Source organism: Pongo abelii, chromosome 3, assembly GCF_028885655.2.
Source record: "Pongo abelii isolate AG06213 chromosome 3, NHGRI_mPonAbe1-v2.0_pri, whole genome shotgun sequence".
Classification (NCBI taxonomy): domain Eukaryota; kingdom Metazoa; phylum Chordata; class Mammalia; order Primates; family Hominidae; genus Pongo; species Pongo abelii.
The window spans coordinates 129,283,905-129,298,988 of record NC_071988.2 but is presented as its reverse complement, the minus strand read 5'-3'; the positions used below and the strand labels follow the sequence as shown (position 1 = coordinate 129,298,988).

Below are 15,084 nucleotides of genomic sequence, written 5' to 3'. Positions count from 1 at the left end.
TTAATTCATAAAATGCCTTGTTTTTATTAATTTTGATGTTTCTTCTGAATACATGTAGAGTCTGAATATAACTGTGTGAATTTACCAATGAGTCTCATCCTGTATTTGTTAATTTTGCACATACTTTATAGTGGGGAGTTGCTTCATGATCATTAATAGATAAGACCTAATTTAAACTCTATCATATTGTCTTCTAGTATGCATTTGAATTATAATTAGGTATAGTATAGCTCTGTATATTTTTGAAAATCAAATTATATATTTTATATATACTGGATCTTGTATTGAGGTCAATATATTCTATTGAAATTAGTACACAACTTTCACTTTACTTTGCATTATTCATTTATTAATTTCTTATGGCGCCTTTACTATTTGCAAGCCATTGCTAGGTTGTAGGTACTATAGTTGGAAACAGGCAGATATTGTCATTGCCCTTATGGAACTTAAATTCTAGGAAAGAAGATAGATAGTAAACCACTGACCATGCAATTAAGGATGGTAAGTACTTGGCAGAAGACTGTGGGAAACTCAGTTAGCACTTGTTTGACCAAATCTGAGGTACCGGGGATAGGTTCCTGGAGTAAGTGATGTTTGCACTGAGCTCCAAAAGATGAGTTGGCACTCCTTTGATGAAGAAGGGAATAATAGTATTCTGGACAAAAGGATCTGTGCATGTCAAGGTCTTGGGTGAGAAGGATCATAGAGGGTTAAACAGAGTGAGGTAGAACAGGGTCAAAGGAGGATGATGAGATATTCGGGGGCCAGATAAGGCAGTTCTTGAAAGGTAGGAGCTGGAGTTGATAAGAATTTTTAAAAGATGGTGGTGTGACTGTATGGATTGGTTATAAAAAATTTGGGTTTATGGTAAAGAGGTAGGTTAGATTTAACAGATTGCCTTTCTGAAGAAATTAAAAATGCTGGATTAAATGGAACATTTTCATAAAAGTATTGTGGATCTGACAAGATGATGATAGGAACTGTGAGGCCAAAACCGGTAAGTGAATGCTGAAAATTCACATAAGCTGAGCATTGAAGCTGCTTTTGCCCTGGTAAACCTAACAAACTTGACAGTATTGATTTTCAATGCCTCATAGTGTAGATGGGGATGGAAAATACAACTCTGCTCATGATCAAGGTGGAGAGCCCAACAGGAGACACTCCCATTCAGTTGAGACTCCCTCCCACCTTAATTAAGTGTAAAGGAGAACCTGAAATGAACCCGGTTTCTTCTTCTGTTCTAGGAGACTGTGAGCAGGACATTCTGCTTTAAGCTCGAAAGCTGAAAGCTCTGCTCAAATGGGCCAAACTTAAATTACCTGGGTGATATTAAAATAAACAAACAAAAAACCCTCAAGTCATGAAATTAGTTTTTTGTGGTTCTCGAGTAGGCAGGCCTCTAAGCATTCAGCAGAAGCAAACATAAACTCTTCCTAGGGGAGCACATCAGCGTCCTAGGTCTCAACTTACTCCTATCAATATTTATATATACTTAATGAACAGTTTTAGTCAAAAATGACAAAGGATACAAGGAAACAAGCACCATAAGCAAGAAAAAAATGGAAACTATAGTCAGCAGAAGCAGACCTGCAGAGACTTCACATGTTAGAATTACCAGATATAGATTACAAAGTCAATATACTTGTAGTGTTTGTAAAACCAAGGACAAGTGTAAAAGTATCCACATGGAACATAAAAGTTATAAAAGTGACCTAGAAGTTTAGAAAAGAGAAAGAAAGACAGGGAGGTCAGTGTGTAGGCATGTATCACTATCATACGGGTGGGTTGCAATGGGCAGACTGGAGGAATTGGCTTGACTTTAAAGCATCTTCAGGATGCACAGTCAGTAGGACTTGTAGTATAATTGTTATATTAAATGAAGGCTGTTTTGCTTTTTCTTATCAAATACATAAATCTACTCAACCTCCCCCATTTCAAAACAAAACCAATTTAGTTCAGTATCCTCTTTTGTAATTCCACAGGTAATGGGCAGAGAGTTTTAATGGAAAGAACTGTAGGTATAAAAGTGTGATGGAATTAGTGAAGGGTTCGTGTTTCACACACCATCATTATTGTGTACAATTTTAAGTTTTCTGTAACAGCAAATATTTTGATTCCAAAAGTGTTCTGATGACAAGAGTCTGCTTCTACATTTCGTAAAGCAGTTAATAAAAGATTTTGTGTATTTTGCTCCCTTTAGACTATTATCCAACAATAGAAGATGATACATTCCTACCTAGTTTTTATGGCAAACTTTATTTAATCAGGAATAAACAGATGACATGGAAATACGCATTATTTGTTTTATCTTTTCATAAGCCCCTCTTTTGACACCATTGTAGAGAGGTGAGAAGCTTACATTTTCTGGAAATAAAATAGAAGTGATTTTTTTCCCTTAGTGGTTGATACTAGGAATGATAGATAAGACACCATTAAAGAGATGTTATTATGGTATTTTTGGTATAAAACCCAGCAATACCCATATGCTGCTTTTAATCAACTATAGTATCTGGGAGAAAGAAGGGAGGGGGAAGGGGAGATATGCATGGAGCAGTAAACAGCAGTTGAAGACAGAGCAGTACTCTTGGGCTTTGCCCCCAGTGTAGAATTCTAGTGAGCTGGAATCAACTCCGTTGAAGACATTTTTTTTTAATGCCAGGAAGCCAAAGTAGCTTTGAACACAAAGCAGGACAAAGGTCATTTTCTCTTTCTCTAAAGCCCTGACCAGGTTTGACCACTCTTGTAAAGTATCAGTACCAGAGAAAAAGTAAAAAGAGCAAATGAGACAGTTCCTGAAAGAGTATTTTCTCTAGTGCATATGTAGAGCAGTCCAGGTCTTCCCATACAAGTGCCCTTGATGTCCTCCAGTGGAAGGAAAATAGGTCCCAGCCATTTGTGCTCACTCTTAAAAACCTGTCTTCTGGCCGGGCGCGGTGGCTCACGCCTGTAATCCCAGCACTTTGGGAGGCTGAGGCGGGTGGATTACGAGGTCAGGAGATCGAGACCATCCTGGCTAACGTGGTGAAACCCCGTCTCTACTAAAAAAAAAAATACAAAAAAAAAATTAGCCGGGCGTGGTGGCAGGCGCCTGTAGTCCCAGCTACTGGGGAGGCTGAGGCGGGAGAATGACGTGAACCTGGGAGGCGGAGCTTGCAGTGAGCTGATATGGTGCCACTGCACTCCAGCCTGGGTGACAGAGCAAGACTCCTCAAAAAAAAAAAAAAAAAAAAGATAAAAAACCTGTCTTCCTAGAAAGTTTCTTCTTTGTGGCTAAGTAGGGTGCCCTGATTTCGATGCATTCTTGGGTGAATAAGGGGTAAATGGAGTAAGTGCCCCCTAAGAGGTCAACCAATTGAAAATATGTTTGAGAAAAATTACGAGAGCATTTAAAAAGAGAAAATTAACACCTATGTCACCAATACTTTTTGTGTGGTTTGCTTTTATTCTCTTTATACATTCGTCTAACACAGTTGTACATAGTTGAGTTTATAATATAATCAAGTTTTGTGTCCTGCTTTTTAATTTACTTTTCATGAGCATCATTCCATGCTACTAGAAGTTCTTTGTTATCATTTTAATGGCTCTTTGTCAGTATCTGGTACCATACTATGCCATAAGTCTCATTGGTTGTAGCTGAATAAAGAAGTTTATGAAGGCTCCCCCCTACTCTGGAAGAGGCTTCCTTACAGCACACTCATGTCCTTAGGTATCATTGGGGGCAGGTAGCATCCATCTCCTTGTCCCATTTCTTCCCACTCCTCTTAAAAACACAGAGTATGGTTTTTCTGTATCTGTACCATCAGATGCCACTGAGATCTGGCCATGATGTTGCCTTAGGCTGTAGACCTGAGCTGTGTCCAGTCATTGACCTTTCTTACTGTAAAGAGGTCTAGGAGGAAATAACTATAAAGCTATATGTCTTATATAGTGATGTTTTGTTCTGTTACCTGCTTTTCTTTTTTCCTGTGACTTTGAGATCTCTTTTTTCTTTTCTGCCCCTTTAGGGTGAGAGTGAAATTTACATTTTATAAAACTATCAACTCAATCTTTCTTTCTTTCTTATTATACCCATTAGCAGGGTTTCTCAATCTCAGGAGTATTGGCCTTTTGGGCCAGATAATTCTTTGTTCTGGAGAGGCTGTCCTATGCATTATAGGATGTTTGCCCTGGGGAGGGGGAAGAGGATGGCAAAAATCATCTCTGTTGAGAAATTGAGTTGATTTTGCAGTACACTTTAGGACAGCCCTGGAAGTCCATTATTTGGCTGAATATTTAATAGGTGCCACACTCTAGCCTTTATTTAAAAGACTGGAGTGCTGGGAGGAAAACATGACAAATGAATGGCTTTTATTAATTAGATTTTAGATAATTCAATTTTTCATGTCTTTCAATTGGTCTTTGGTTTGAAAATAAAAATTGTTGTTTGTCATGTATGATGTCAAACAGTGCTTAAATTCCTAAAAAGAAAGCCATAAATGTTTATCTGATTTTGAAGAGAATTTTTAACCCCAGTCTTAAGAATGCTTAATGTTTTGATGTATACTATGTTTGATGTAACCCGCTTTCAAGTTAGATTAAAAAGTTAGTTAGACTCAAAACAGATTCACTTATAAGTTACCACTATTATTTTTTGTCCTATCAAAGAAGAAATTCCCTTTTGCTTCTCTGAATTGCTTGTTGCCTAGTTAGCACTTTTAAAAAGCTGGTCTAATCGAATATGAACCTTCAAAAGATACACTTGAAGGGCCATCTGCTGACCCCAGCTCTTGTCCATGTGAGCAACTTGTAATGGTGGCTCTGATGGCCATGTATGTGGAGTAAGAAACAGCAGATGGTTGTAAAGATTTGAAATCTTCAACAAGTGGCCGAGAGTCATTTCTACTTTGGAGTTAGTCAAGATGCTGGCCACATGTGGTTAGTATGTTATGAAGGGTTTCACATATTCTGCTTATTTCGGGTTTTTTTCCCCTCCTTGCTGTTCTAACCTCTTCTCTTTTGTTTTAAGAGCTAGCATTCTGTCTGCTGTAGATTATAAGAATCTGTAACCAAGTGGTTTGAGAAGGAAAAAAAGCAAACATACTTGTATTTCTTTTTCCAGGTGCCATAGAAGATTGGTTAACTAATGTAATGAAATGGCCCAAATTAGAATTTATTTGTAGTGAAAACTTAAGGTCCCTTATTTAGTAGCCTGTCCTGCTACTGGCAGATTCCTGATTACTCACAGGTGAAGTTCAGAGATAATTTTAGCCCATTCCAGAAATTCTTCAGTTTTTTTTAAAATTTAGTTATTTCTGTAGAATAATGTCCATTTGAAGATGTACTTGTGAAAAATATGATTTGATTATGGTGGCTCTTGTGTCCACTCCTTGAACCTACATTCTGATAAAAAGTTAAAATCCTTATGTGACAGAGATAGAAATATAAGTATGAGGTGGAGGAAAATGTGTTTTCCATAGCCAGGGTGGAGTGGAACGACCACCATGTGGAAGCGGAAACTCCCATTCCGTGTGATGAAGAAATGCCTGTGGCATGCAGGGCAGATGGAGTGTGAAATAGCTACAGGACAAGAGGTACCCAGGGACCTTGGTTTAAAATTGCAATTTCAGAAGGAATACAAGCAAACTTCTGGATTTCAGACAGTTTGGCATTCTGGGGAGAGAAAGGACTTTAATTGGTCTGGCTTTTTTCCAAAAAGTTAGGCAGAGTCATCCAGCAAGCTGCTCTCTTCTTTTTCATTGCCTTCAACAACAAGCACTCTATAAAGCAAGTGACAAGTTTTTCTTTTTTGAAACCAGAGTTTAAAATTTACATGACCAGAAAGCTCTAGTATCATAATTTTTCAAAATGAAGCTTATTTAGGGAGCCGATAAGTGGACCTCCTAAGGAACTGAAACACATTCAGTCAGTATTTTGTCAAATTATTATTGACCAAACCAGTTTTTAATTTTACATCTGGTTAGAGCAAGCATTTTTGGATATAGTTGGAAAGCTATCTGCACCCCCTCCATAACTAGTCAACTCCCTTAGCTTCCTGTCTAGGCTCTGCTTGCTAAGTCTTGTCCTGAGATGTAACCTCTCTGGCCTGGAGATAAAGTTAACTAACTGCATTGATGGATTATTTTATATATTCATTCACATGCAGATTCTCCACACCCTCAGAAGGCAACCTGACATCTTTATTGAGAAAATTAAGACCATCTTGCATTAACCACCACATCTTTTTCTAACACCAAATCATTTCTCTCTCTCTCTCCACTCCCCTGCCACCTTCTCTTTCCTCTTTTCATCACTCCTGGCCCTCCTCCTTGTCAAAGCCCCTCTCCCTGTGTCTTCATCCTGGGCTTCCTTCTCCATCTTATGTTTCTCTTGTTTCTTCTCCTGGCACTCATCCTCCTCCCCTTTCTCATTCTTGCCACTTATTTTCTCCTGCCTATATAACTTGGTAAGCCTTCTCTCATTTCCTTAAAAAAAAAAAAAAAAAAAAGTCACGTCTGAACTCCATTGTGTATCTCTGCCATTTCACTGCTCCATCTCTTTTTTTTTTTTTTGTCATCTATTAAAACTCTTCTATTAAGTAAGATTTAAATTCTGATTTGTAAATTCAGTGTTTTGTTTCCTCTGTGGCCTTTCCATTTTTAAGTTTCCCTTCTTCCATGACTACATATAATCATCTTGGTTCTCTTTCTACCTTTTTATTTATTTATTTATGTATTTTTTATTATTATACTTTAAGTTTTAGGGTACATGTGCACAATGTGCAGGTTAGTTACATATGTATACATGTGCCATGCTGGTGTGCTGCACCCATTAACTTGCCATTTAGCATTAGGTATATCTCCTAATGCTATCCCTCCCCCCCTGCCCCCACCCCACAACAGTCCCCAGAGTGTGATGTTCCCCTTCCTGTGTCCATGTGTTCTCATTGTTCAATTCTCATCTATGAGTGAGAACATGCGGTGTTTGGTTTTTTGTCCTTGCCATAGTTTACTGAGAATGATGATTTCCAATTTCATCCATGTCCCTACAAAGGACATGAACTCATCATTTTTTATGGCTGCATAGTATTCCATGGTGTATATGTGCCACATTTTCTTAATCCAGTCTATCATTGTTGGACATCTGGGTTGGTTCCAAGTCTTTGCTGTTGTGAATAGTGCCGCAATAAACATGCGTGTACATGTGTCTTTATAACAGCATGATTTATGGTCCTTTGGGTATATACCCAGTGATGGGATGGCTGGGTCAAATGGTATTTCTAGTTCTAGATCCCTGAGGAATCGCCACACTGACTTCCACAAGGGTTGAACTAGTTTACAGTCCCACCAACAGTGTAAAAGTGTTCCTATTTGTCCACATCCTCTCCAGCACCTGTTGTTTCCTGACTTTTTAATGATTGCCATTCTAACTGGTGTGAGATGGTATCTCATTGTGGTTTTGATTTGCATGTCTCTGATGGCCACTGATGATGAGCATTTTTTCATGTGTCTTTTGGCTGCATAAATGTCTTCTTTTGAGAAGTGTCTGTTCATATCCTTCGCCCACTTTTTGATGGGGTTGTTTGTTTTTCTCTTGTAAATTTGTTTGAGTTCATTGTAGATTCTGGATACTAGCCCTTTGTCAGATGAGTAGGTTGCGAAAATTTTCTCCCAATTTGTAGGTTGCCTGTTCACTCTGATGGTAGTTTCTTTTGCTGTGCAGAAGCTCTTGAGTTTAATTAGATCCCATTTGTCAATTTTGGCTTTTGTTGCCATTGCTTTTGGTGTTTTAGACATGAAGTCCTTGCCCATGCCTATGTCCTGAATGGTAATGCCTAGGTTTTCTTCTAGGGTTTTTATGGTTTTAGGTCTAACGTTTAGGTCTTTAATCCATCTTGAATTAATTTTTGTATAACGTGTAAGGAAGGGATCCAGTTTCAGCTTTCTCCATATGGCTAGCCAGTTTTCCTAGCACCATTTATTAAATAGGGAATCCTTTCCCCATTGCTTGTTTTTGTCAGGTTTGTCAAAGATCAGATAGTTGTAGATATGTGGCATTATTTCTGAGGGCTCTGTTCTGTTCCATTGATGTATATCTCTGTTTTGGTACCAGTACCATGCTGTTTTGGTTTCTGTAGTCTTGTAGTATAGTTTGAAGTCAGGTAGCGTGATGCCTCCAGCTTTGTTCTTTTGGCTTAGGATTGACTTGGCGATGCGGGCTCTTTTTTGGTTCCATACGAACTTTAAGGTAGTTTTTTCCAATTCTGTGAAGAAAGTCATTGGTAGCTTGATGGGGATGGCATTGAATGTATAAATTACCTTGGGCAGTATGGCCATTTTCACGATATTGATTCTTTCTACCCATGAGCATGGAATGTTCTTCCATTTGTTTGTATCCTTTTTTATTTCCTTGAGCAGTGGTTTGTAGTTCTCCTTGAAGAGGTCCTTCACGTCCCTTGTATGTTGGATTCCTAAGTATTTTATTTTCTTTGAAACAATTGTGAATGGGAGTTCACTCATGATTTGGCTCTCTGTCCGTTATTGGTGTATAAGAATGCTTGTGATTTTTGTACATTGATTTTGTATCCTGAGACTTTGCTGAAGTTGCTTATCAGCTTAAGGAGATTTTGGGCTGAGACGATGGGGTTTTCTAGATATAGAATCATGTCATCTGCAAACAGGGACAATTTGACTTCCTCTTTTCCTAATTGAATACCCATTATTTCCTTCTCCTGCCTAATTGCCCTGGCCAGAACTTCCAACCCTGTGTTGAATAGGAGTGGTGAGAGAGGGCATCCCTGTCTTGTGCCAGTTTTCAAAGGGAATGCTTCCAGTTTTTGCCCATTCAGTATGATATTGGCTGTGGGTTTGTCATAGATAGCTCTTATTATTTTGAGATATGTCCCATCAATACCTAATTTATTGAGAGTTTTTAGCATGAAGGGTTGTTGAAGTTTGTCAAAGGCCTTTTCTGCATTTATTGAGATAATGATGTAGTTTTTGTCTTTGGTTCTGTTTATATGCTGGATTACATTCATTGATTTGCATATATTGAACCAGCCTTGCATCCCAGGGATGAAGCCCACTTGATCATGGTGGATAAGCTTTTTGATGTGCTGCTGGATTCGGTTTGCCAGTATTTTATTGAGGATTTTTGCATCAATGTTCATCAAGGATATTGGTCTAAAATTCTCTTTTTTGGTTGTGTCTCTGCCAGGCTTTGGTATCAGGATGATGGTGGCCTCATAAAATGAGTTAGGGAGGATTCCCTCTTTTTCTATTGATTGGAATAGTTTCAGAAGGAATGGTACCAGTACCTCCTTGTACCTCTGGTAGATTTCAGCTGTGAATCCATCTGGTCCTGGACTCTTTTTGGTTGGTAAGCTATTGATTATTGCCACAATTTCAGCTCCTGTTATTGTTTTATTCAGAGATTCAACTTCTTCCTGGTTTAGTCTTGGGAGAGTGTATGTGTTGAGGAATTTATCCATTTCCTCTAGATTTTCTAGTTTATTTGCGTAGAGGTGTTTGTAGTATTCTCTGATGGTAGTTTGTATTTCTGTGGGATCGGTGGCGATATCCCCTTTATCATTTTTTATTGCGCCTATTTGATTCTTCTCTTTTTTTCTTTATTAGTCTTGTTAGCGGTCTATCAATTTTGTTGATCCTTTCAAAAAACCAGCTCCTGGATTCATTAATTTTTTGAAGGGTTTTTCTTGTCTGTATTTCCTTCAGTTCTGCTCTGATTTTAGTTACTTCTTGCCTTCTGCTAGCTTTTGAATGTGTTTGCTCTTGCTTTTCTAGTTCTTTTAATTATGATGTTAGGGTGTCAATTTGGGATCTTTCCTGCTTTCTCTTGTGGGCATTTAGTGCTATAAATTTCCCTCTACACACTGCTTTGAATGTGTCCCAGAGATTCTGGTACGTTGTGTCTTGGTTCTCATTGGTTTCAAAGAACATCTTTATTTCTGCCTTCATTTCATTATGTACCCAGTAGTCATTCAGGAGCAGGTTGTTCAGCTTCCATGTAGTTGAGTGGTTTTGAGTGAGTTTCTTAATCCTGAGTTCTAGTTTGATTGCACTGTGGTCTGAGAGACAGTTTGTTATAATTTCTGTTCTTTTACATTTGCTGAGGAGAGCTTTACTTCCAACTATGTGGTCAATTTTGGAATAGGTGTGGTGTGGTGCTGAAAAAAATGTATATTCTGTTGATTCGGGGTGGAGAGTTCTGTAGATATCTATTAGGTCCGCTTGGTGCAGAGCTGAGTTCAATTTGACAAATGTTTTGCCTTTTGGTGAGTTTTCTTTCTTTGGAGAGCTTCTCCATTTTCTCAAACTCAGTTTTTATTTTAGTTTTGATAAACTTACAAAGTGTTTCTAACTCCAGCTCTCCTGATTGTTTTTGAAATCTCTTCTCTCGTAGCCTTGATTATTTTTCTAGGCTCATTTCACATGCAGTAACTTTGTTTTTCTCCCCTTAAGTCATAGTCCTTTATGTAATATAAAGATGATAGTTTGCTTTATTTTGAGCTATAGTAACCAGCTCATCTGCATGGACCCGTATATCATGGTCGACTTGGCATTTCTTGCACATTGAATATGATAGAGGTGGGAGGTACTCCCCACATTTATAAACTCTCTGAATCAAACCATCTTATTTTGAAGCAATATCTGTTAATCTTTCCTTTTTCCATCATCTTTAATAATTTGGTGTAGACATGTAAAATGTGTTTTACCTAAGAAGATGAGAGTTGAAATACTGAGTTGAATATGTATGTCTATCTTCATGGTAATGCAGGGAATAGGAAGAATAGACAGGATGACTAGGGGAGGATGTCACATATCTGAATTAAAGTAGTAGTACCTTTCTGCTTAATAGTTAGATTATAAAACACTGACATTGATTTTTCTTGTGACTGATTAAATGAGTCACACTAGTTTATATTCATATCATATATGTATAGCATTCCAGAGTAAAACTCTTAGACATGTTTCAAAGGGGAGTGGAACATTTGTTAGAATCCTGGTTCCTCAGTGGGAAGTTGGAAAGGCCAGAATTGGAGCCAACAGTGAATCTAAGAGGTAGAACTAGACCGGGTGTCAAGTTGATTCTAAGAACTGACAGCAGTGGTCAGGCAGAGCGGTAGGTCAGGTACAGGAGATGCTTGGAGGCCGGTGATTAAAAAAAAAAAAAAAAAAAAAAAAAAAAAGCCCAAGTCTCATATAGACCCTGTGAGCAGTTGAGTCATTGAGCACACAGATAACAAACATCAAACAGAAGAAACCAGAAGCTTGATATACCACCTAGATCACTAAGGAAATCATAACACTTCTTTCTTGTTCTAGAGCCCACCCTAGTGAATGGATAGCCCACAAGCTCATAGCTAGACTCAGTGAACTGTGATAAGGAAAATGGTGGAAAGCTGACTAGTGTGGAGGTGAGTGAGGTCAGAGAGAAGACAGATCTGAAGAGGATTATTGATGAGATCATTATGAAGGGCATGCTGAAACTTCTGATATGAATAGTCCAGATTTAGATAAAAGGGAATGTAGAAGTAGCCCAAACTTCAGTAACTAACATTTCTTATATTATGTATTTATGTGTTCACTTATTTATATCAGCACTTCTATCCCATCTTAATGCATGTTAGTTTTTTGTCTTATGACCCTCTGCCACCCACTTCTAAGACCCATTCTTAATTTGTTACATTTGAATAAAACATTAATGTATTTCAAAAAACAAACAAAGTAGTAGCACAAATTGACCACATTATTCAGTAAAGCTAAATTCCCCTTTTTGCCACAGTGTAAAGTCACTCATTAAGGGCTATGAATGGTACTATATTGAACCAATACATTTTCCTTTACATGTACCTATTTATCCTTTCATATTTCACCAAATATTTACTGAGCTCCTAGTTAGATAATAAACCACCTTATCACTGGTCAGTTAATATTTATTGAATATATTTGGTGTCCCTAGCACCATTCAGATGTATTTTTTACTGCTAATGTCTGTCATTTACAGGTGTGTTAATAGCCATTATAATTGTTGTGAGGCCAGAATGATCACTTTGGATAGAGATTTTTAAAATAAGTTTTTACTCATTATAAAATTATAATAATTGACATTCTTATTTGATTTTGATAATATTGATAATTGATGAAATGATCATTGTAGAAAACTGCAGAAAACATGAACAAAATAAAAAGCACTTGTAAGACCACTTCCTAGAAATAACCACTGTTAACATTTGGGCATACTTCTTCTTTTTTTAAAACCCCAACAATGACTACATAGGGCATATTTCTTTATGTGTGCACTCTCTCTCTCTCTCTCTGTTTTCTAAAAATAGCAGTGATATTTGTCTGAGTTCAGGCTGCTATAAAAAATACCACAGCCTGGAAGGCTTAGATGACAAACATTTATTTCTCACAGTTCTAGAGGTTGGGAAGTCCAAGATCAAGGTGCCAGCAGGTGCGGTGTCTGGTGAGGACCCTTTTTCCTGGTTGTGGATGGCTGCCTTCTTGCTGTGTCCTTATGTAGAGGAAAGAGCAAGAATCTCCTGTCTCTTTCTTTTCTTATAAGGGGATTAATGCCATCATAGGGGGCCCACCCTTTTGGCCTCATTTAATTCTAATTACTTCCCTAAGGTTCCACCTATAAGTTCATAGCAATGTTTGTATATAGTTTTGTGTCCTGGTTATTTTGTTTATCATTAATCACATCATGAGCATCTTGTCCCATCCGTACTTTAATGACTATGTAATATTCTACTCAGGAGGACTATACTGTAACTTATTTAGGATCTTTCAGCCTTTAGGTTATTTATAGTATTTTGCTATCGTAAAATGACTTTCACATAGCTGTCTTAGGCATAATATTTGTCTGCTTCTAATTATTTCCTTCTAGGTTTGTAGAAGTGTGATTATTAGTTAAAACATACTTGGCATACCTCCAGAAGCCAGGGCCACTTGGTAGTTTATGATTGCACCAGGTTTTCAGGTTAAGTTTATAAATAATGAAGAGAGGAAGGAACGTAAAACTGCCAATTAGAAGTAAACAGGCTCGTGATCTGGTGACCTGAGCGACTCTAAATGCTTGCTGAGTCCTAGTTGGCCATCTAGGTTGGTTCCCATGTTTGAGAGACGAGGATGGATGAATTTAAGGTAAGCAATATATGCCATAGCTATATGTGCTCTGTGCTTAGTGGTTTGAGGGCTTTTGTGTGTTTTTGTATGTGTGAAGATGAGAAAAACTATCAGCACTACGTCTGTTGTGTCTTGTCAATTAAATAGTATTGATTATTGCTATTTGCTGTTCCAGAAAAAAAAAAAGAATTCAACTGTACTCTTAATATTCCAGTATTAATTTAGCCTTTCAGATTGAAACTTCTTTAAAAGTTTTCGATTTGTGCTAGCTAAATTAGATTTAGTGTTTTCTTGAAAAAAAAAAAAAAATCTAGTTCTAGATTAGTGGTTGCCAGGAGCTGCGAGGAGAGGGCAGAGGGGCAATGCGGGTATGATTATAAAAGGGCAACCCGTGAGATGGGTGTGGTTTTGGAAGTGTTCTGTCACTTCACTGTGGCAGCTACATGAACCTACACATGTGATAAAGTAGTACAGTATTAAGTGCATAAGAGAAATTAGTACAAGTAAAATTAGGAAAGTCTGAGTAAGATTGGTAGATTGTTTCCACACTGATATCCTGGCTGTGATATGCTATAATTTTGCAAGATGTTACCTTTGGGAGGAAACTGGATAAAGGGTACAATGGTGACTGGCTATATTATTTCTTACAATTTCATGTGACTCTACAATGGTCTCAATAAAAATTTAAATACTGATTTTTTTCTGGTTCTAAAAATTGGTAATATTCAATAGTGGTGTTTTTTGTTCAGTGACAAATTTGAAATGAGATTTATATTCACAAGTACTATGTTCAGTATTTTTTTTTCATTAAGCTTGTCTAATATGAACAGAAGGAACAAATGCTTTTTAAAAATCTAAGTTTCTAAAATTATGAAATAATTTTCTTTTTTTCCTCTCCTTTAGCCATGAAGACTTTGAATTTATTTCAGGAACACGAATGCGCAAACTTGCTCGAGAAGGCCAGAAACCACCTGAAGGTTTCATGGCTCCCAAGGCTTGGACTGTGCTGACGGAATACTACAAATCCTTGGAGAAAGCTTAGGCTGTTAACCCAGTCACTCCACCTTTGACATGTTACTAGTAACAAGAGGGGACCACACAGTCTCTGTTGGCATTTCTTTGTGGTGTCTGTCTGGACATGCTTCCTAAAAGCAGACCATTTTCCTTAACTTGCATCAGTTTTGGTCTGCCTTATGAGTTCTGTTTTGAACAAGTGTAACACACTGATGGTTTTAATGTATCTTTTCCACTTATTATAGTTATATTCCTACAATACAATTTTAAAATTTTGTCTTTTTATATTATATTTATGCTTCTGTCTCATGATTTTTTCAAGCTGTTATATTAGTTGTAACCAGTAGTATACACATTAAATCTTGCTTTTTTTCCCCTTAAAAAAAGAAAAAATTACCAAACAATAAACTTGGCTAGACCTTATTTTGAGGATTTTACAAGACATCTGTAGCAATTAGATTTTTTTCTACATTGAAAATAGAAACTGCTTCCTTTCTTCTTTCCAGTCAGCTATTGATCTTTCCAGCTGTTATAATCTAAAGTATTCTTATGATCTGTGTAAGCTCTGAATGAACTTCTTTACTCAATAAAATTAATTTTTTGGCTTCTTATTTATGTGATCTATTTTATATTGCTTTGTTTCCACATACCCTTTCCTCCTTGTGAAAAAGTTTCTGATGGAAGAGGGAAAATGCAGGCATCTTTTATTACTGGAATCCAATACTTAGTTTCTAATACTGTATTACAGTGAAATTTTTGATAGCAGGAGCCTGTGTTCCATTATTTTAAGTGGGAAAATAATAAGGCATTCTTAGTCCATCCAAAAAAAAGTTTCTTTGAATATTTCTCTAATATTCTTAAAACATCTATATAACAATTTCCAAGGATTTGGAACATAGATGGGTACATACTGCTTTAGTTAGGAAAAACTAGCTTATGCTGT

The 15,084-nt window shown here is 37.2% G+C and overlaps 1 protein-coding gene across 4 annotated transcripts in view; it reads left to right on the top strand.

Annotated features, from left to right (window-relative positions):
* PAPSS1 (3'-phosphoadenosine 5'-phosphosulfate synthase 1) overlaps positions 1-14,752 on the top strand; it is a 115,234-nt gene extending 100,482 nt beyond the window's left edge. For all 4 annotated transcript variants that reach the window (XM_054554239.1, XM_009240243.4, XM_002815039.4 and 1 more), the window contains one exon: positions 14,031-14,752. In XM_054554239.1, the coding sequence (XP_054410214.1) occupies positions 14,031-14,169 (139 nt within the window). In that variant the 3' untranslated portion in view covers positions 14,170-14,752. The remainder of the gene's footprint in view (positions 1-14,030) is intronic.
* The last annotated feature ends 332 nt before the right edge of the window (positions 14,753-15,084 follow it).